The sequence below is a fragment of the Rhinoraja longicauda genome, chromosome 15, assembly GCF_053455715.1.
Source record: "Rhinoraja longicauda isolate Sanriku21f chromosome 15, sRhiLon1.1, whole genome shotgun sequence".
Classification (NCBI taxonomy): Eukaryota; Metazoa; Chordata; class Chondrichthyes; order Rajiformes; family Arhynchobatidae; genus Rhinoraja; species Rhinoraja longicauda.
Genome location: NC_135967.1, coordinates 7359455 through 7382117, shown reverse-complemented (window position 1 = coordinate 7382117; position 22663 = coordinate 7359455). Strand labels below are relative to the sequence as shown.

The window sequence follows — 22663 nt, the reverse complement described above, 5'->3', positions numbered from 1 at the left end:
CACTACCATGTTGCTTCATTCTGGCCCTTCCCTCTACATCACTTAACTTGCCTTTATTTTTCTGAGTATGTAACACACACTTGTAACCAAATTTCAAACCTAACCTTCTTGCAGGAAAGTCTCACATTTAACGCTTCTTTTAGCCCTTGCTTCACATTTGAATGGACTATCAAATTCCATCTGCAATTTTGTTGGTGCATCACTATCTACAACTCAATCATAGCACCTACCCATATGGGGAAAGCTGCCTATATTTGACACATTCTCATTCCAGGTTATACTGTATCTCACCATTAAGAAAGTCCACAATAGCCACTGAATTATCATTTTTTAAAGGCATCTCATTTGAACTGCAGTCTACAACCTAGGTCTGCCAGCTGATGACTCTTTAGTGGTTCGAAAATTCATCTGATCTTTGAGGGTGAGGCTATGCATCCCGAAATATAAATTGACTTTCTCGTCATCACTCACACCAGAGTGCCTTAATCTGAGTAACTCCATACATTCTGTTCCCATGATCTCCAATATAATAATTATTATAATGGATCACTGCTTCTCCCAATCACCCAAAAGATTACTTCCCCCATAACTTTGTTGGTGATCATAACTATGTTGGTAATCCCTCCTGCATATGTAATTAACATTGTTTGCTCCACCTTGACAGAGATTTGCAATATTTCAGATGCACATCCTGACCTACAAGTTTCACAATATCAAGACGCATAATTACAGCTTCAAAATGTGCCCATTGCTTTCCTCATATGTCCTTGTAGTGTCCACATGTTATAGCAAAACTTGCACATTGCAATAGTATCTTCATCAAAACCATTGTGGCGCGTCGGTAGAGGCCCGAAATAAAGGCAAGGAGCCAGGTATTTTGGGGGCGTTAAGGTTTTAATAGTCGGTTATCAGACGGGTCGAGTCTGCCGGAACGGCTTCGCGCCCAAAACCTTGTCCTTATATCTCTAGTACCGGACCGCCCCCCCTGGACTGGTCCATTCCCGTGCTGAGGGGTCGGTAGTGGTATGGCCCGACCCTTGGGAGCCGCCACAGGACCCCCCCCCCCAGAACCAGAGGCACAAAGCGCACTGGTGGTCACACAACCCGACCGGACCGCGTACGGTAATCGGTCGACAGAGGGGCCGGCGGAGGCACAGTTGGAGGGACAGGTGGTTGGTCCCGGAAGGGTGGGCGACCTCGTGGCGGAGGCTGGGCAACCCGCACCGGTTGGTCAATGTCTAAGTGGGCCGGCTTCAGGCGGTCAATTGACACGGCCTCCGGCCGGCCCCCCATGTCCAAGATAAAGGTTGTCTGTCCGTGCTCCAGCACCCGGTACGGGCCCTCATACGGCCTCTGGAGTGGCGTCCGGTGGGCGTCACGGCGCAGGAACACAAAGGCGCAGTCCCGGAGGGCCGATGGCATGTAAGGGCGGAATGTCCCATGGCGGGACGTCGGCACGGGTGCGAGCTTGCCAACTCGCTCTCGGAGGCGCTGTAGGGTGGATGATGGCGGTTCCTCTCGCCCCGGCAACGAGGGCACGAACTCCCCGGGCACCGTGAGCGGGGACCCGTATACGAGCTCCGCTGACGATGAAGCCAGGTCCTCCTTGGGCGCAGTCCGGATGTCCAGCAAGACCCATGGTAGCTCGTCCATCCAGTCGGGGCCGGAGAGTCGCGCCTTCAGCGCTGTCTTCAGCTGCCGGTGGAACCTCGCCACCAGGCCGTTTGCCTGCGGGTGATAAGCTGTGGTGTGATGCAGCCGCACGCCCAACAGGTGGGCCATGGCCGACCACAGCTCGGAGGTGAACTGTGGCCCCCGGTCCGAGGAGATGACCACTGGCACCCCAAAGCGAGCAATCCAGTGCGCGGCCAACGCACGAGCGCATGTGGCTGTTGATGTATCGGCCAGCGCTATGGCCTCCGGCCACCGCGTGAAGCGGTCCACCACCGTGAGGAGGTGGGTGATGCCCCGGGACGGCAGGAGCGGGCCCACAATGTCCACGTGCAGGTGGTCGAAACGTCGGCAGGGTAGACCGATCTCTTGGAGTGGCGCCCGGACGTGGCGTTGAATCTTTGCCGTCTGGCACGGAATGCAGGTGCGGGCCCAGTGGCCAACTTGCTTGCGCAGACCGTGCCACATGAACCGCGCAGCTACCAGTGCGGTCGTCGCCCGGATGGATGGGTGAGCCAGCCCGTGGACCACGTCGAACACCCTCCGGCACCACGCGGCCGGGACGATGGGGCGCGGCTGACCTGCCGACACATCGCACAGTATCGTCGCTCCTCCGGGGCCGAGGGGAACATCCTCAAGGCGGAGGCCAGAGATGGCAGTCCCGTAGGCGGGCATCTCCCCGTCCGTTAGCTGGGCCTCCGCCAGGGCAGAATAATCAATGCCGGGCGCCACTTCTAAAACGGCATTGATGGTATACGGGGCGAGACAACGCGTCGGCCACCCGGTTTTCCTTCCCCTCGATGAAGCGGATGGAGGTAGTGAATTCAGAGATGTACGCCAACTGGCGCTGCTGTCGGGCGGACCATGGATCGGAGACCTTTGCCAGGGCGAACGTGAGCGGCTTGTAGTCCGTGTAAGCGGTGAACGGGCGGCCCTCCAGAAAATAGCGGAAGTGACGAACGGCCAGGTACAGGGCGAGGAGCTCGCGGTCGAAGGCGCTGTACTTCCTCTGGGCGTTGTTGAGGTGCCGGCTGAAGAAGGCCAGGGGGCGCCAACCCCCGTCCGTCAGTTGCTCCAGTACGGCACCAACCGCCAACACTGAGGCGTCCACCGTAAGGGCTGTCGGGGCATCCTCCCGTGGGTGAACCAGCAGCACAGCCCGAGCCAGGGCCTCCTTTACGTCGTCAAATGCCGTTACCGCCTCATCGGTCCATAAGACGTTCTTACGCTTGCCCGCCAGCAGCTCGTATAGCGGCCGCATGATGTGGGCCGCGGATGGCAGGAACCGGTGATAAAAGGCCACCATGCCGACGAACTCCTGCAGGCCACGCACCGAGGACGGACGGGGAAACCGGCGGATGGCTCCTTAAGGGCTTCATATTTATCGTGGGCCGGGGGGTGCTGGAGGAACTCCGTTACCTCTTCGGCCGCGTCCTGGTCAAGGGCTCCCACCAGGTGGAAGAAACGGGTGTCATCGGATGTGATGCCCCGCAGCTGGAACTGGGCCTCCGCTTGGTAAAACCAAACGCGAGCCCGGGTGGTCCAGAAGGTCGGGAGCTTGATGCCTACCGCGTCGACAGCTGGGGCCTGGTCGGCCTGCGAGCTGGACGGGCGGTCGGCTTTTGCTCTTGTGCCCATCATAATATGAATGGACCGTTGAGGTCACCAATGTGGCGCGTCGGTAGAGGCCCGAAATAAAGGCAAGGAGCCAGGTATTTTGGGGGCGTTAAGGTTTTAATAGTCGGTTATCAGACGGGTCGAGTCTGCCGGAACGGCTTCGCGCCCAAAACCTTGTCCTTATATCTCTAGTACCAGACCGCCCCCCTGGACTGGTCCATTCCCGCGCCGAGGGGTCGGTAGTGGTATGGCCCGACCCTTGGGAGCCGCCACACCATCTCACATTTATAAATGGTATCTCCATGCTATTGGCTATTCTACATACTTCTTCATTGTTAATTCTGCAATATTAAATAGTTTTGTCTGAATTCTCTCATCAAATTATATTCATTTGTCAATGTATTTAATTTGGACACATGAATTTAACTCGAATAAAAGATGCAAAAGTGGCATATTCTAGTCCACTCAAAAAGAATGTTCACATTGCATTTGCCTTCGCTACCACCGACTCAATCTGCAAATGAACTTTTGGGAATCCTGCACCAGCACTCCCAAGTCAATTTGCACCTCAGATTTCAGAAAGCTCTCCCCATTTAGAAAATAATCCATGCCTTTATTTCTTCAAACAAAGTGCATGCCATACACCTAGCTATGCTGTATTCCCTTTGTCACTTCTTTCCCCTCTTTCCCAACATGTCCAAGTCCTCCTGAAGACTGACTCCCTGCTTCCTCAACACTACTTGCCCCTCCACCCACCTTGAGATCATCCTCAAACTTGGCCACACAGCCCAGGCATCAAAAGCAAAAATTCAATGAATTGAATTATTATTCAAAATAACAAATGCACCTAAACCAGATGAGAAATGTCTTAAATTCCAGATGGAACGGAGAGGGTCTGTTTTCATTTACTAATTTCTTTGGTACTTGAAGGCTGCACGAAAGGCTATTATTTAAAGCCTTGCCTAAGATGTTTTGGAGAAGGTGATGTGCAGCAATGACTTAGAACTTTTGTAGACCTTCTGATGAAGGCACTCAACACAATGCTTTTGGGGAGGGAGTTTCAGGATTTAGCCAAACAACAATAAAGAAATAATAATATATTTCCAATTTAGGATGTGGTTGTGCCATTGACCAAATCGAAAGACTTCTGCCAAACTCAAACTGAGACCTGCCTTCTATGTTGCTGTTACATCATCATCTTGAAAATAAAGACGATTTACTACATTGAAAATAAAATAACAATCCAGAAAGTAAATACTGAATAAATAAATTACTCAAGGCTGAGGAAGGATTTTAATGAAAAATACCTATTTAATACTTTCACATTAAAAATAGTAAATTGCAAAAACTGAGAACTGTTATTGAGCTCCCAGATTAAAAATCCAAACTTAAATGAGAAGCAAAAGTGGGCTGCTCTTTTAAATACTTAAACAGACTTCCGGAAAACATTCAAACAAATCTTGCAAACGTCAGTGAACACAGGCTGAAAGATGTCAAAAATTTCCAGAAGAGGTAACAATTTCTTGAAGTAAGTAGTACGCAAAATTCATGTGCTTTTAAGAGAATTTCACAATGTGATTTTTTAAATGTTGTTCCATCTGAAATACACACAGACATGAGTGTCTGAATGCTTATAATGCATGACCATTCAGCAATGCAACACAAGAACAAGCTGCAATTGAATGAAATCTTTGACGCTTCACCCGGCAAATCTTTTGAACATAATCTAGCTACACAATGCACATGTCATTCACCATCATATATGGACCAAAAATGCCAAATTCACAACTGCCATCTTTCCATAATTAATGAGTGTATTAAAGGAGCAAAATGAGATGAACATTGTTCCCATAAGCTTGGTACAATCTTTTTTGTTATAACTTCTCTCAAAATCACGCTCAGTAAAGAAAATATGCAATTAATGCAACTTTGCAACAACATCATCGTTTAAATGAATCTTCTCTAGGCAGCAATACAATCTGTTCTCTTGCCAGCAAGAACAATCAGTTGACCTTGAGTAAGCCAGTACATTAAAACAATCTCCTTACACTTGAAAATATTCCTATTAACATCAAATTGAACTGCATTAGAATTTAAACTAATTTTGCACATTTCCTGCTACAGAGTGCAGAGAGAAACAGAGGGTGGACAGAGGTCCAGAGATCGAGTTCCTGACTTCATCATTTTCTAATTCTTTTGCACTGTGCAATAGTGACAATTAAAGTGAAAGTCAAAAATTAACGGCCTGAGCTACACTGGATAGAGCCTGACACCTTGGCATGTTGCCCATTGTTCCGGCCCACCCACCTTTATCGCGCCTGGATACAGAGTCTGAACAAGCTGGTATTCCAGCCCCTGAGAGCTTCTGAGAAATTACAATGTAGCCTCAGGGCTGAATAAACCACAGATGAAATTCCCCTGAGGCTGCACCTTTGGCATACCATAATAGTCTTTAATAGGCAAGAAGGGAGAAAAGTGTGTCTCTTGAATCTGGGAGGCTATATTTGTTAAAAATTAGATATTTAAAATATATAAAACGTTTTAAGAAAATAAAAGTAAGCAATAAAACCATTAAAAAATATATGAGAATATTAACAATGAAAACATTAAAATTAAGTAAATAAAACAAAGAATTATCCAAACTTGTTTATCTTTTACAACTAATCTACATGGTCAATGCACTTCTCTACGAGATCTAGCTGCCGTAGAACTGGAGGAGCTGATTTTTCAGTGCAATGAGGGGTATTTCTACCATGATTTGTCACAACTACGGACTCCATGTAGAGTGGAGTGCAGTAGGGTTGAATCTTTCTTAACTGGAACTAGCGAAACCCCAGAAGCACCCTTTAAAACATAGACAGTTCAAATCAGTATTGCTTATTATATAAATACTGGATTGAATTTCTACAAGAAAGCTCTTTGATCTCCTGACAGTGCATAGAAATATATATTTTTTAAAACTTTTGCTTATTTTAGCAAAAAACTGCAGATGCTGGAAATCCAAAACCAAAAAAGGAAAATGTAGGCAGCACTCAGCAGATAAAACAGCATCAGCGCAGAGAAAAGAGTGAATGTTTCAGGTTAAGATTCTTCATCAGAATTGGAAAAATGAAAAACAAGTATGTTTAATTGCAGAAGGACAACTAATTTAGTCTAAAGTTTTCAACTTTCACCTGAAACCGGCTTTTAAAGAACAGATGTGGTGGCATTGCCGAAAAACGAACTTTGTGTTTTCTTATAGATTGTCTGGACTTTTTGTCACTATTATGATGATTAATCTTGAGATCCCCAAAATAAATCCACCCGATTGAATTCTTGCACATTATTTCACTAGTCTTGATATGTTTGTGGAATTATCTGCCTCAGAAGGCAGTGGAGGCCAGTTCTCTAAATGCTTTCGAGAGAGCTAGATAGAGCTCTTAAGGATAGTGGAGTCAGGGGGTATGGGGAGAAGGCAGGAACGGGGCATTGATTGAGAATGATCAGCCATGATCACATTGAATGGTGGTGCTGGCTCGAAGGGCTGAATGACCTACTCCTGCACCTATTGTCTATTGTTTGCCTCTTTTGTTTTGTCTCAAAATCAATATACATGCACAGCACAGCTAGTCAGCCAAATGCTGTGATACAAGCTTTTAAGCTTATTTTTGGCAAGGCAATCACTTTGCTCCATTTTGACCCTGACTGAAATTTCCAACACAAAATTCAATCCTAATGAAATGCATCTCATCATATAAGCAAAACAAAATGCTCATGACTGATTATTCATAATTAGATTAGGTGTCAACTGCACGACAAAACCTACATGTAACTCCATAGTATCCAGCTATTATTAAAGGGGACATATATAGAAACATAGAAAATAGGTGCAGGAGTGGGCCATTCTGCCCTTCGAGCCTGCACCGCCATTCAATATGATCATGGCTGATCATCCAACTCAGTATCCCGTACCTGCCTTCTCTCCATACCCCGATCCCTTTAGCCACAAGGGCCACATCTAACTCCCTCTTAAATATAGCCAATGAATGTACCTTCTATTTTGCTGTAAGTTTTAAATGTTTGCTTCCTCAAGTCAACATTTCAAGCAAAGAACAATTACCTTTATGCTCATAATTTTTTCCCACTATGTGGTAGACTTTTCTTACATGTAACTTAAGTTTACTAAGGAGCCACACAATTGCTTTTGATGAGATCAGAGGCTGAATAGTTGGAAGAGATCCTTATAGATGCAAACACCATCTTTCCATTTCCACATTCTACCATGCCCTAGGTACTACTATATATACTACACTCATCTATCATCAGTATCCTTCTTAGCTATTAGTGCTCCCCAGCCTCAAATTTATAAACTTAAGATGACTCTACTGCTATTAATTTTCAAACGTTTAAAAAAAAAAAGTGAGGCTCATTCAACAATAATACAGCGGCTACTGTTGCAACCCAAATGCAACTCTATCCCTTTACTCTTTGATTCCATTTGTAAATTAAAATGAATTAGTTAAGAGTCAGCACACAGAAGAGAGATATAGAACACTTGATTGAGAGTGGCTCATCATCAACAAAATCAAGGAAGTAATCATTTACTTCAGAATGGGGAAGTAGGGAGACCACATGCCAGTTTTCATTAGAAGGTAGAAACAGGGAGCTGCTGATGTTGGCTGGTTTACAAAAAAAAGACAAAGTATTGGAGCAACTCAGCGGATCCGGCAGCATCTCTGGAGAACATGGATAGGTGATATTTCGGTTGGGACCCTTCTTCAGAATGATTGTAACTTCCCGCTCTCTTTAGTGCTGTTAGAATTTTATGGTTTCTTTGGGATCCTTCCTCATTGTGGTAAACTCCAATGAACAATGGCCTTGTTCATCTAATCTATTTTTGTACGTCCATCCTGCCGCCTTAGGAATCAGTTTTATAAACCTTCACAGCATGCCCTCCAAGACAAAAACATTCTTTGTCAGATAAGGAGATCAAAACTGTACACAAAATAGAATCTCAGCAGCAGCACATTTTGTAGCAACCAACATACCATTTGCCATCCTAAGTCACACACTTTCAACCACTGGTGTTCAAGGACATCCAAGTCGTGTTGCACCTTCCCTCCCATTTTTTCAGTCAATCACCATTTGGATTATAATTTGCCTTTCTGTATTTAGAACCATCGTGCATAATATCATATTTATTCACAATAAACTGCATTCAATATATCTGACCAACTTATTCTTCTTTGCATCTGCCTCAAAGTTCACTTTCCAGCACACTCCAACCCTCCTCAGCCCCACAAGCTTTAAGTCATGTGCAAAACTGGAAATGTCAGATTTAGTTCTCACATCCAAATTGGCTTCCAGTCTCATTCCAGGACTAATACGCATAACATTGACAAGCACATCAGTGCTGCGCTAACAAAATACTGTGTTGGTGAAAATTGTTATTTTTTAATTATCCCAAGCCCACGTTTATCTGCTTAGGTGTACGATAAAATATCTAATTGTTATTTTGCCTTACTGAATTAAAACATATTTCTTTCACAAACACAAGCGAGGTAGATTAACTAGTCATTAATTAAACATACCAGTCAACAAACTTTCTGTTGTACTTGGAATGCATTGTCAACGAGTTTCTGACAACATTTCAAAAAAGTTTGGATGAGTAGTTAAATTACCTAGGCTACCGGCCATGTGCTTGTAGACAGGATTGATAAGGATAGGTATCCAATGAGAGATGTGATGGGCCAAATGGCTTGCTTCATTCTGCATGACTCTTGACTATTTGCAAACAGGTTCCCATTTTTTCTCTCATATCAAAGACTGTATTTAAAATAACAATATCGACTTTCCCTTTGTTGTGAAGAGATAAGGCAAATTATAAATTTAAGCTCTTTATGAATCAATTGGACAGGCTAGGGTTACATAGAGCACCAGCATTAAAGTCCTTGAATAAAGAATGAAAAAAACATTTTAATTTTGTACCGGAAAACTGCAATGTATAGTCCATATCATGGAGTGTTAGAAGTTGAATGGAATGTGCAAGTTAAAGTGTAAGAAAATAACTGCAGATGCTGGTACAAATCGAAGGTATTTATTTCACAAAATGCTGGAGTAACTCAGCAGGTCAGGCAGCATCTCAGGAGAGAAGGAATGGGTGACGATTTGGGTCGAGACCCTTCTTCAGACTGATGTCAGGTGGGCGGGACAAAGGAAGGATATAGGTGGAGACAGGAAGATAGAGGGAGAACTGGGAAGGGGGAGGGGAAGAGAGGGACAGAGGAACTATCTAAAGTTGGCGAAGTCAATGTTCATACCGCTGGGCCGCAAGCTGCCCAAGCGAAATATGAGGTGCTGTTCCTCCAATATCCGGTGGGCCTCACTATGGCACTGGAGGAAGCCCATGACAGAAAGGTCAGACTGGGAATGGGAGGGGGAGTTGAAGTGCTCAGCCACCGGGAGATCAGGTTGGTTGAGGCGGACTGAGCGAAGGTGTTGAGCGAAACGATCGCCAAGCCTGCGTTTGGTTTCGCCGATGTAAATAAGTTGACATCTAGAGCAGCGGATACAATAGATGAGGTTGGAGGAGATGCAGGTGAACCTCTGTCTCACCTGGAAAGACTGTTTGGGTCCTTGGATGGAGTTGAGGGGGGAGGTAAAGGGACAGGTGTTGCATCTCCTGCGGTTGCAGGATAAAGTGCCCGGGGATGGGGTGGTTTGGGTAAGAAGGGACGAGTGGACCAGGGAGTTATGGAGGGAACGGTCTCTGCGGAACGCAGAAAGGGGAGGGGATGGGAAGATGTGGCCAGTAGTGGGGTCCCGTTGGAGGTGACGGAAATGTTGGAGGATGATTTGTTGGATACACTGGCTGATGGGGTGGAAGGTGAGAACGAGGGGGATTCTGTCCTTGTTACGAATGGGGGGAGGGGGAGCAAGAGCGGAGTTGCGGGATATAGAAGAGGCCCTAGTGAGAGCCTCATCTATAATGGGCGAGGGGAAGCCCCGTTTTCTGAAGAATGAGGACATCCCTGATGCCCTAGTGTGAAACACCTCATCCCGGGCGCAGATGCGGCGTAGACGGAGGAATTGGGAGTTGGGGATAGACTTTTTGCAGGAGACAGGGTGGGAGGAAGTGTAGTCCAGATAGCTGTGCGAGTCAGTGGGTTTATAGTAGATGTCAGTCACTAGTCTGTCTCCTGTGATGGAGATGGTGAGGTCCAGAAACGGTAGGGAGATGTCGGAGATAGTCCAAGTATATTTAAGAGCAGGATGGAAATTGGAAGTGATGTGTATGAAGTCAGTGAGTTCTGCATGGGTACAAGAGGTAGCACCAATGCAGTCGCCGATGTAGCGGAGGTAGAGTTCGGGGATGGGGCCAGTGTACGTCCGGAACAGGGATTGTTCGACGTACCCGACAAAGAGGCAGGCATAGCCAGGGCCCATACGAGTGCACATAGCTACGCCTCTGGTTTGGAGGAAGTGGGAGGAGTCAAAGGAGAAGTTATTACGAGTAAGAACCAGCTCTAAGTGGAGGAGAGCGTTAGTAGATGGGGATTGGCTGGTTCTACGGTCGAGGAAGAAGTGGAGGGCTTCAAGACCATCCTTGTGGGGGATGGATGCAAGTTAAAGTCTTAAGCTAAATAAACAGTAGAACCAGGAAATGGTGAAATATTTGTGCGACAAGCTACATGTGTAAATCAAATAGGAACAGAAATATTACTAGCAATGTATGGTACTGTTTCTTTAAATACTATCATAACTAATTTGTTGGGGATTGGACACCCAAGTAAATACCAGCTAGATGTAAGGAAATTGACGACTTTTACCCAGTGTACTTCAACCTGCTACAAGAGTTACTTCTGAAAGAAAACTAGTTTTGATCCCCTCCAAACTCCTGGAATGAGTAATTTAAACAATGTAACATGTTGCTAAACATTTGTTTTTTTTAATCTCATAGGCTTTGTATGAAAGCACAACGCTTAAAAGAATCACAGTCTTACCTGGTAAGACCTTTGCCCATTTGACAACACGCACCAGTTGTCTTTCCCCAAGTTCATTGAGACTTGTCAACAAACTGGCTGATGTATCAGGTTGTGTATTGTCATACCCTGCATATACCATATCAGGCTCAATGGACTGTAGCACAGCTAGGAAAAGGGGCTGACATTGAAATTTTTGCATTCTTGGTATACCAATCCTTGGTACTATCACGAGGTTGGTGTCCTGTTGCTTTTGTGTAACCGAAGAGTCTGTTTCCTCTGTAGTTTGGAATGGTCTTGTATTCTTTAGTTTTCGACCTTGAAAATAAAATTATGAAATGATCAGCTTGAGTTACAGAGGAAAACGGTGTCGATTCATGAAAAGTAAAAAAACTTCAAACGCAAAATAGTATCAAAACATGATTGAACTGCAAAAGTTATGTCACCAATTCAATAAAGGTTAAACCAATTCAATTAATATTTAATAGTTAATTGTTAGCTTGCTTTCTAACCACCATCCCACATTACATTCAGGAACTGCATATTGAATGGTCAACTTTTAAGGAGACTTCATTTTCTGTACATTTTCGAACAGGTTCACCTTGCCTGTGTCATTAATTTGCAATACTCACTTTCTCTACCAATAAGTGCAATGTGACATCGTTAGATTCTCGTAGAATCACTTGTGGTCAATGTGCTTTGTGCTATTCGCCTGTCAACTTCTGTTCAGAACATTTATTCAGCAAAAATTAAAAAAATGCAGTAAACAAAATCGAGCTGCATCTTGTTCCTGAAAACGTATGTCAATCTTTCTGGTCACAACGTTGTATTTCATTTTCAACAAACTTCCCACTGGAATGGAACTAATTTTAATTGCCAATGATAGGCCGTTCAACTTAAAGCACCTACAATTTGAGATTACCAAACCTTAGCTGCATGCTTACGTCAGGATGAAATGACATGTCATTTAGAGAGGCTGAATGGAATCAAACCAAGTCAACATGGTTTCATGAAGGTGAAACTGCTGCAATTCCTAGAGAACCAATAGAATTCAACATGATGAATTTAAAAGATAGAGCTCGAGGGGCTAGTGGAATCAAGGGTTATGGGGAGAAGGCAGGCACAGGTTACTGATTGTGGATGATAGACAAAAGACAATAGGTGCAGGAGTAGCCATGATCATAATGAATGGTGGTGCTGGCTCAAAGGGCAAATGGCCTCCTCTGCACCTATTTTCTATGTTTCTATGAGAACAGATAGAATTCAAGCAGAATCAATAGAATGCAACCTGAAGATGCGGTTTATTTGGATTTCCAAAAGATATTTGATAAGTATATGAAAGGCTGGCGCACAAGAGCAAGCGGGCGGGATTGCGAGAAGTATATTCTGGCACAGAAGCCAGAGTTGGAATAAATAGGTATTTTTAAGTGGTTTATTCCTGCTTCAATTTTCTTGAGATTACCAGGTGGACAGAGAAAGATTCAAAGATGTGCTCAAATTCTCCTTGAAAAAAAAAGAACATCGCCACTGACTCCTGGGATGTTCTGGCCCATGATTGTCGAAGGAGTACCTGGGATGGGAATGGGATCTCGAGGTTATTCATCAGGAGAACAGAGCCTCTTTGTAATTGCCAGAAAAAGCAAAACACCCTCCCACCTGTCTGCCTCATCAGCCACCATATTCCCAATTTATGGAAGAGTTCCCACATTAGATTTAAAAGCAACCTCGGAACTCACAAAAGCATTGTAGAACTAAGTTCAATGCAATGAGCAAAAAAAGGAAAGGTGACTGTTACCATGATCTCTAAGGACAGAGAAGTCTAGGCATATGTGTGTTCATATAAGAGGACATTGAAGATTACAGGGCTCAATGAGGACAAAGCATACAGTCTGAATGCAGACCCTTTAAACATTTTGTTCAGGAAAAGCAGAATTAATGAGATCTAGTTGTCTTTGAGTAAATAAGAATTGTTCTTGTCCAGAACCAAGAACTTGGAAATCTTGAATTTTTTTTACTGCTGACTTTACTGGTGTTATCATTTTGTTTTGAAGAGTTTTATGTTGATAAGTATTACTAAGAATGAAAGTCACTACAAAATGAGGATATGAATTTCTCAATAGCACAAAGAAAGACGCACTAAACTCCTCTGCTGGTTAAACCTATTTTCAATGAGAATTGTGTGTTTTTATTTGAAACTAGACCAAGTGGGTCCAAACCTCTCCTGCATTGGTGCAGCACCCCCTCTTCCCCTTCACACCTCCCCTTCACCCCCCCAGACCCCCTCCCCCCAACCCCCCTCCCCACCCGCCCCAACCGTGGAGCTGCCAGGTGGGGAGTGCCCCCGTGGCCGTGTGCCAGCAAGGGGGAGAGGGAAAAAGTCGGCCCCGTTTCTCCTGCGGAGCCGAAGCCTCTCCTGCAGCTCGGCTGCAATCTGCAGCGGGGAACGGTGGCGACGGCATGGACCCATTGCTGGGCGGGGAGCGTCTCCCGGGGCCGTGGGTGGGCGAGAGTGGACAAGGAGAAGGCACTGACCTTGGCCCCATTTCTCCTGCTGCGGAATGGCGGGGACGGTCATCTTGTTGGACCCTTTCCCACAGCCTCTGCAGCGTGCTGCAGTATGGGAGGAAGGTCAGGCGCCGGTCCTCCCGCCGGTCCTCTGGGGGGGGACGGGACGGATTTATTAAAGTTTATAAGGTAAATTGTTTTTAAAAAGTAACAAAAGTGGGTTTATTCACACCACAGGGGAATGGTGAGTAGGGTGGGCCTAAAATTGTGGCACTATCATGTATCGTTTTGGCTGTGTAGAGGGCATGGTACACATATAAACACAACCAAACCAAGAGTTTTAGTAGTATATATATATAGTGGGGTGTGTGAATGAATTTATAGCCTGCTTATTTTTATCCTATCAGGAATCTCTCATGACAATTCTTTCAACGTGCACCAGCTATATTTAGAGTAGATTGATTTTCTTCTTCGGCGTCATTAGTGTGCTGGTCATGACTCTTTTCAGGACAATAGCCAAATCATTTAAAACCATCAATCTAAAATTTCTGACTCATCAAGAAGTTTTGCCCTCAGAAGTCTTTTACAGCCAATAAATCAATTTCTACCTGTGATATTATTATGTATTCTCTTACACTCTCAATGTGTAAGTCATTCAAAACCACCAGTCTAGATTTCAACATTTACATTTTTTGTGACAGGTGGTAGAACACTGTCATTTATTTCTGCCTTGATCAATTTTTCTGGGGTATTTAGGCAGTCAGTTCAGATTCCTGTTGAAATACAACTGCCCATTGGGAAGTTTACCTACATCCATGAAAAAGATTAAGGAGTAAGGTATTTTAACAGTCCAAAGTGGATTATCCCGCTTGTTAATTCTTGAAAATTCTATCTGGAAGCAGTGCACAAGGGCTAACATGAAGGGAGAGATCTCTTCTAAGACATATAATTTTTATTCAAGGTATTAGTACTAGTAATATTAGTACTATCGAGGCCGCCAGTTTCCCTTGACCAGTGGTCCTGGAAAATGGTGTCTATGAGGGGCAGATTGGAGCAGGTGTTAAATATAAAGGCATTAATCATTCCATTTTTTAAATCTTTTGGAATTGAAGTAACTGCTGTCACCTCCCCTAAGAAGAGGATATTGATCAGACAAGAACTGTCCAGTTTGAATCTATGTCATATGGATAACTTTCTGATGTCTTTTAAACTATTGTATTCTGCTAAATGCAACACTATTTAATGAATGGTATTTATAAAAATAGTGGCAGAAGTGTCTGGCAGTGGAACTGCTTCCGGCCACCGCATGAAACGGTCGACCATGGTCAGGAGGTGGGTGAAGCCCTGAGAAAGCGGCCCCACGATGTCCACGTGAATGTGGTCGAACTGCTGGCGAGGGACGATGAACTCCTGGAGCGGCGTTCGCACATGCCGCTGTACTTTGGCAATTTGGCACGGGATGCAGGTGCGCACCCAATGCCCAACCTGTTTACGTAACTCGTGTCTTGTGAGTTAAAGGTGTAATGTCTAAGGCAGTCCAGATTCAATTTTCAAAAGCCCTAAAGCCCAAATGCTTAACTTCACCTTTGCAGCTCATTTCTAATATTTCACCTCAAACCAAGTGCTCTGTACTCCAGTATCTTTGCTATAATTGGGTATAAGTGATAAATTTTACTAAAATCACATAGGTTCTTGATAAGACCCCTGTTGCCGGGTAAACAATAGTGATGGCTAATGGTTAGTAAATGGGGATGTGGATTGTGCTAATGTGGTGACCAGAGGCCGTGGACGGAGTCTAGCAGGAATATCATTGATTATGCATGCCCCTATCATTGTAACATAAATTTGGATCTACTGTTAATGAATTTAGACTTGTGGATAATCATCTCATTCTGTTTGTGGCCTAATTGGGCTGAGTTCCATTCTGCAGTTAAGACCTGGTTTTATTGTTAATCAAGTCTCTGTGTAATCTTGTCATCCGAGAATATTTTAAAAAGTCACATTTGACAGATCAGCTTTGACTGGTCTCCTGGCTCGCACCAGTTTCAATAAATCGCCTGTTACTTCAAACATCAACTCCGCGTAGCCTTTCCATTTTGTTCCTACAATTGACGTAATCGCAAGGATGCATAGCCTTCCTTTTTGCTCCTACAACCACACCTGAAGACGCACGCACAATTCTGTTCTCCATTGCTAACAAAAGTATATACTTGCATTGGAGATTTACCATATTGGTTCCTGGGATGGCAGCTTTATTAGATGATAGGAGGTAGAGTAGGCCAGACTTTAATTCTCTAGAACTTTGAAGGTGAAACATACAAATTCTTAGAAGGCTTGATATGGAGCGTGCTTCCCCCTGCTGAATCGAGAACCATGAGTCACAACATCAAAACAAGGGGTAGAACTTTATTTATGCAGAGCATGGAGAATCTCTGGCATGCTCTATTCAGTACTGCGGAGGCGTAATCACTGATTGCATTCAAAATAGATTCACAAGATTTCGGGATACTAAAGGAAACATGGGTTATAGGGAAAGGACAAGAAATTGTCCTTTCAGGCAATTTCAGGTAAGATCAGCCACGACCTTGTTGAATGGTGATTCTAGAGGATTGAGAATCCAAATGATCTGTTCCAATATCAAAAGTTTTTATTTACATAGATTTTACATTCATGGTCACATAAGCAATTCTATAAATTATTTACACAATCCATCCAGATAGGTGAGCCAAAGGGGACTGAAGGTTCTTCAATTTCCATATAAATATGCGTTAAGATATAATTTAAACAAAAGAAAAATAAATAGCAATATCACAAAGAATGATTTGAAGCTGCAGTATTTATTTGAGATCACTTGAACAACTCCTCATTTCTTACTAATGCTCTTGAGTACTTCAGGTGGCACGGAAATCCTTGCATCATAGGTTAAATTTCAAAACTATACCGAAAGGTGTTTCTCATTCAAAATATCATCTTGTAGTGGGTCTGGACGCAGTAGGAATCAGGCAAGACGCCAGGTAGGTATTAACAGTAATTTTAATGCAGCAACAGAACATCCACACTCTCTTCAGTCTCAAGCACGAGTTATCTCTCTAGCTCCTTCAGGCAAACCCCGTAGCACTAGTTCCTTCCCCTGTTCAACCCGTGCCGAGGGGGATGATCCAGGGAGGGGGATGATCCAGGGAGTGGCATAATCCCCGGGTACCGCCACAGGACCCACCCCCCCCAAAGAACCGGAGGCATGAAACAGACAGGGGGACGTATGAGACGGCCAGCCCATGTGCGCACCACGGCGGTCGCTGGAACCGGAACCACACTGCCAGGCGAAGAAAGCTACGGGGACGCTGTGGGTAAGGGCCGGGATGCAGGACGACCTCGAGGGCGAGGCCGCGCCAGTAGGACCGGCTGGCTAATGTCCACGTGCGCCGGGTTCAGCTGCGCAATAGAGACCGTCTCAGGACGACCCCCCATCTCCAAAGCGAAGGTGGCAGAGCCACGCTCGAGCACCTTGAACGGTCCTTCATACAGACGCTGAAGGAGCGTCTGGTGTGCATCCCGGCACAGGGAAACAATCGGACAGTCCTGCAGACCAGAAGGGACGTGCAGCCGAACCGAGGCGAGACGGCGGCACTGGTGCAAGCTTGCCCACCGAAGGTGTTGCAGGGTGGCCGATGGCTGTTCCGCGTGACCCTGGGCTGATGGAATAAACTCACTGGGCACTGTCAGCGGGGCCCCATACACCAATTCAGCCGAGGAGGTGGCCAAGTCCTCTTTGGGCGCAGTGCGAACGCCCAGTAAAACCCACGGCAACGCATCGACCCAGTCAGGGTCAACGAGCCGGGCCTTCAGGGCAGCCTTGAGCTGGCGGTGGAAGCGCTCCACCAGGCCGTTCGCCTGTGGATGGTACGCCGTGGGGGGCGGTGCAGGTTAACTCAAGTAGGTGAGCCATGGCCGACCACAGTTCGGAGTTGAACTGCGGCCCCCGGTCGGACGCAATGTCGAGCGGCACTCCAAATCTGGCATTCCAGTGTGCCGCCAAGGCATGGGCAGAAGTGTCTGGCAGTGGAACAACTTCCGGCCACCGCGTGAAACGGTCGACCATGGTCAGGAGGTGGGTGAAGCTCCGAGAAGGCGGCAGCTGCCCCACGATGTCCACGTGGATGTGGTCGAACTGCTGGCGAGGGACGATGAACTCCTGGAGCGGCGCTCGCACATGCCGCTGTACTTTTGCAGTTTGGCACGGGATGCAGGTACGCACCCAATGCCTAACCTGTTTACGTAACCCTTGCCACATGAAACGGGAAGCCACGAGGATCGTCGTCGCCCGAATGGAAGGGTGGGCCAGCCTGTGGTGCACCTCGAATACTCTGCCAGGCAACGGGAACGATGGGGCGCGGCTGCCCGGTGGATACATCGCACAGCAGCGTTGCGCCCCCAGTGACACAGAGAACGTCCTCCAACCGCAGGCCCAAAACAGCGGTGCGATAGGTGGACATCTCATTGTCAGCTGGGCCTCCGCCAGGGCTGAGTAGTCGATGCCACCGGCCACTTGCAGCACGGCGTGGACCGCGGGTCGAGACAAGGCGTCGGACAGTCTGTTGTCTTTGCCCCCCATGACACGGATGGAGGTAGTGTACTCTGAGACGAAAGCTAACTGCCGCTGCTGGCGAGCTGACCACGGGTCGGACACCTTGGCGAACACAAAGGTGAGGGGCTTGTGGTCAGTGTACGCGGTGAAGGTTTGCCCCTTGAGGAAGTAGCGGAAGTGGTGGACTGCGAGGTAAAGGGCAAGGAGGTCGTGGTCAAAGGCACTGTAGTTCCACTGCGCGCCGCTGAGGTGCCTGCTGAAGAAAGCAAGAGGCTTCCAACACCCATCAATCTGCTATTCTAGCACCGCTCCAACCGCCACATCCGAAGCGTCGACCGTCAGGCTGGTTGGTGCATCCGCCCGTGGGTGCACGGGCATCGTGGCCGTAGGCAGGGCTTCCTTGGCGAGTTGGAACGCCGCCACCGCATCGTCAGTCCATTCAACCTCCTTGCGCTTGCCCGCCATGAGGTGGAACAGCGGGTGCATGATCCGGGCTGCAGACGGCACAAATTGGTGGTAAAAGGCCACCACCCCAAAGAATTCCTGGAGGCCCCTCACGGGCGTGGAAACTGGTGCACCGTGTCCACCTTGTCCGGGAGCGGCAGCGCCCCATGCGGAGTCACGTGGGGGCCTAGGAAATTGAAGGACGTCACCCCGAAATGGCATTTGGTGATGTTGATGGCCAGCCCATGATTGCTGAGGCGCTGGCATAGCTGGCGGGGATGGGTAGCCTGCTCCTGTCTCAAGTGGCTTGCCACCAAAATGTCATTGAGGTAAACGTAAACAAAGTCCAGGCCACGACACACGCAGTCCATAAGCCGCTGAAAGGCTTGCGCCGCAAGCCCCATAGCACTAGTTCCTTACCCAGCCCTGTCCAACCCGTGCCGAGGGGGATGATCCAGGGAGTGGCCTAATCCTCGGGTACCGCCACAATCTAACATATTTTCATAAATTTTCAACCCAGGAGAATGGGGGGGGAAGGGAGTGAAGGGAAGAGATACTGATTGCCAAATAATGTGCTTGGATTAAGTCAGCATGTCTGTGGGCTGGGGGTAGAGTTCCAACCCACCAACTATTTTTGCAGGTTTAACCTAACTCCTCAATCTCACTCATAACAAAACCCACTTCGAGGTTGAGATTCCTCCACTGATTTTTTACTCATCTTTCAGTTTCACATTCTATTTTATCAGCTCTGTTCAAGTTTCTCCTGTGATTAAAAGTGTTCATCGCTGCTGTCACACCTCTACTCCTATTTCCTCCTGACATTTCAAAACCCCCACACAATCCAAAAATAAATTTGAAACACAACAGGACTGCATGATAAAATCAGATGTCTGAAATCGTTGCAATATTTTGTTAATCTATAAATCACACTGTAGCTAAATTAGCAAACTCTGCAGTTTATGTGCTACTGCAAACATATTAGAGATTCAGTACACCAGCCTGAATCCACTTGTTCACTAAGAAGGACATGGAGGATAAGCCCAGTGCATGGTATATTAATATATATGCAAGGGTAAAAGGGTTGAGTCTCATGAAGAGTTTGAAGGTAAACAAGTCCCCAGTCAGTACCTGATTGGATCTATCCAAGGTTATTGAGAGAGGCAAGAGGACATTGTGGGGGCCTTGATGACGATCTTTGAATTCTCACAGTTGAGGTCCCAGAGGATTGGAGAGGGGACAATGTTGTTGCAATGTTAAAGAAGGGAAGTGGAGATAATCCAGAAAATTGTCAGTTAGTGAGCTTTAAGTCATTGGTAGGTAAGCTATTGGAGAGGATTCTTAACATTTACTCACAGTTGGAAGTAAAGAAGCCTTTAACAAGGTCCCACACAAGAGATTAGTTTGCAAAATTAGAGCACATGGTATTGACATGGATAGGGAACTGGTTGGCAGACAGGAAGCAAAAAGTAGGAATTAACGGGACCTTTTCAGAATGGCAAACAGTGACTAATGGGGTGCTGCAAGGCTCGGTGCTAGGATCCCAGGTATTTACAATATATATTAACGATTAAGACGAGGGAATTAAATGTAACATCTCCATGTTTGCGGATGACACAAAGCTGGGTGGCAGAGTGAGCTGCGAGGAGGATGCTATGAGGTTGCAGGGTGACTTGGATAGGTTGGGTGAGTGGACAGATGCATGGCAGGTGCAGTATAATGTGGAGGTTGGTGGCAAGAACAGGAAGGCAATTATCTGAATGAGTGTCAGATTAGGAAAAGCGGAGGTGCAAAGAAACCTTGTACATCAGTCACTGAAAGTAAGCATGGAGGTACAGCAGGCAGTGAAGAAAGGTAATGGCATGTTGGCCTTCATTGTGAGAGGATTTGAGTTTAGGTGCAAGTAGGTCCTACTGCAGTTGGTCAGGGCCCTGGTGCGACCGCATCAGTGTGAGTTTGCAATTTTGGTCTCCTAATTTGAGAAAGGACATTATCGCTATTGAGGGAATACAGCGTAGGTTCACCAGGTTAATTCCCGGGATGGCGGGACTGATATATGATGAAAGAATGGGTCGACTGGGCTTGTATTCACTGGAATTTAGAAGGATGAGAGGAGATCTTATAGAAACAAATAAAATTCTTAAAGGATTGGACAGGCTAGATGCAGGAAAAATGTTCCTGATGTTGGGGGAGTCTAGAACTAGGGGTCACAGTTTACAAATAAGGGGTAGGCCATTTAGGACTGAGATGAGGAAAAACGTTATCAGCCAGAGAGTTGTAAATCTGTGGAATTCTATGCCACAAACGGCAGTGGAGGCAAATTCACTGGATGTTTTCAAGAGAGTTAGATTTAGCTCTTAGGGCTAACGGAATCAAGGGATACGGGGAAAAAGCAGGAACAGGGTACTGATTTTAGATGATCAGCCATGATGATATTGAATTGCAGTGCTGGCTCGAAGGGCTGAATGGCCTACTCCTGCACCTATTTTTTAATGTTTCTAATTAAGGAAATTCAATGTGCTTTGTCCAAGGCAGGATATGTCATACAAACTTGACTGGGTATTTTTTGAAGAGGTAACAAAGGTAGTTGATGAGGGTAGGGCAGTGGTTGCTGTCCATGTATATTTTAGTAAGACATTTCATAAGTCCCTTATGCTAGACTTATCAAGCAGATTAAGATGCATGGGATCCATGGCTGCTTCGCACTTTGGAGTCAAAACTGGCTTACTCATAGAAAACCAAAAGTAGGGGTGAAATTGCAGACAGTGAAGAAGGCTGTCAAAGGTACAGCAGATATAGATCTGGGAAAAGATAGATGGAGTTTATTATGAGAAAGTGTGAGATGTTGCATTTTGAGTGGTCAAATGTATTGATCATTTTGAATGATCAACAGCATTGATGAATGGAAGGATCTTGGGACCAAGTGCATAGTTCCCCAAAAGTAGCAATGCAAGTGGATAGAGTGATAAGGCAACATATGGTATGCTTGCCTTCATCGGTTGGGGCATAAATGATAAGTTTTATGAAGTCATATTGCAACTTTATAAAACTTTAGGTTGGCCCTATTTGGAGCATTAGGTGCCATTCTGATTGCAGAATTGCAGGAAAGATGTAGGGGGTTGGCAAGGGCTCTTCCTGAATTAGAGAGTATTAGCTACCAGGAGAGGTTGCACAAAGCTGGATTTTTTTCCTCTAGTGTCAGAGGATGTGGGGAGATCTGATAGAGGTTTCTAAAATTATGAGCAGCATAGATAGGGTAAACAGTCAGAAACTATTTTCCCACAGTGGAACTGTCAAATACGGAAGGACATACCTTTATGGTCAGTGGGGGAGAATTTTTTTCCACACAGCGAATGCCATGGATGGCGGTGGAAGCAGATACTTTAGTGACGTTAATGAGTTTTTTTAGATACGCTCGTAAATAAGCAGGAAATGGACAGATATGGATCACATGTAGGCAGAGGAGATTAGTTCAGTTTGGTATCATGCTCGACACAAATATTATGGGCCAAAGGGCCTGTTCCTGGGCTGTACTGTTCTATGAACCAGTCCAGCTATGAATTTTGTAAATCTCTATCCTACTCCCTCTATAACCAATATATTCTTAGAGACGTGTATACTATACTCTAGATGCAATTCATTTGGGCCACATGTAACTGAAGCACAGTCCCAAAGACTGGGTTTCTATCCCGACTACTGGGTGCTGTCTGTATGGACTTTGTATGTTCTCCCTGTGGCCGTGTGGGTTCCCTCCCACATTCCAAACACATGCAGGTTTGTAGGTTAAATGGCTTCTGTAAATTGCCCCTAGTGTATAGGATAACATAGAACTAGTGTATGGGTTATCGGTGGACTAGGTGGGCTGAAGGGCCTGTTTCCACAG

At 45.8% G+C, this 22663-nt stretch overlaps 1 protein-coding gene across 2 annotated transcripts in view; it reads right to left on the bottom strand.

Moving 5' to 3' along the window:
• ar (androgen receptor) overlaps positions 1 to 22663 on the bottom strand; it is a 151532-nt gene that overhangs the window by 52709 nt on the left and 76160 nt on the right. For both annotated transcript variants that reach the window (XM_078412143.1, XM_078412144.1), the window contains exon 4: positions 11271 to 11567. In XM_078412143.1, the coding sequence (XP_078268269.1) occupies positions 11271 to 11567 (297 nt within the window). The remainder of the gene's footprint in view (positions 1 to 11270; positions 11568 to 22663) is intronic.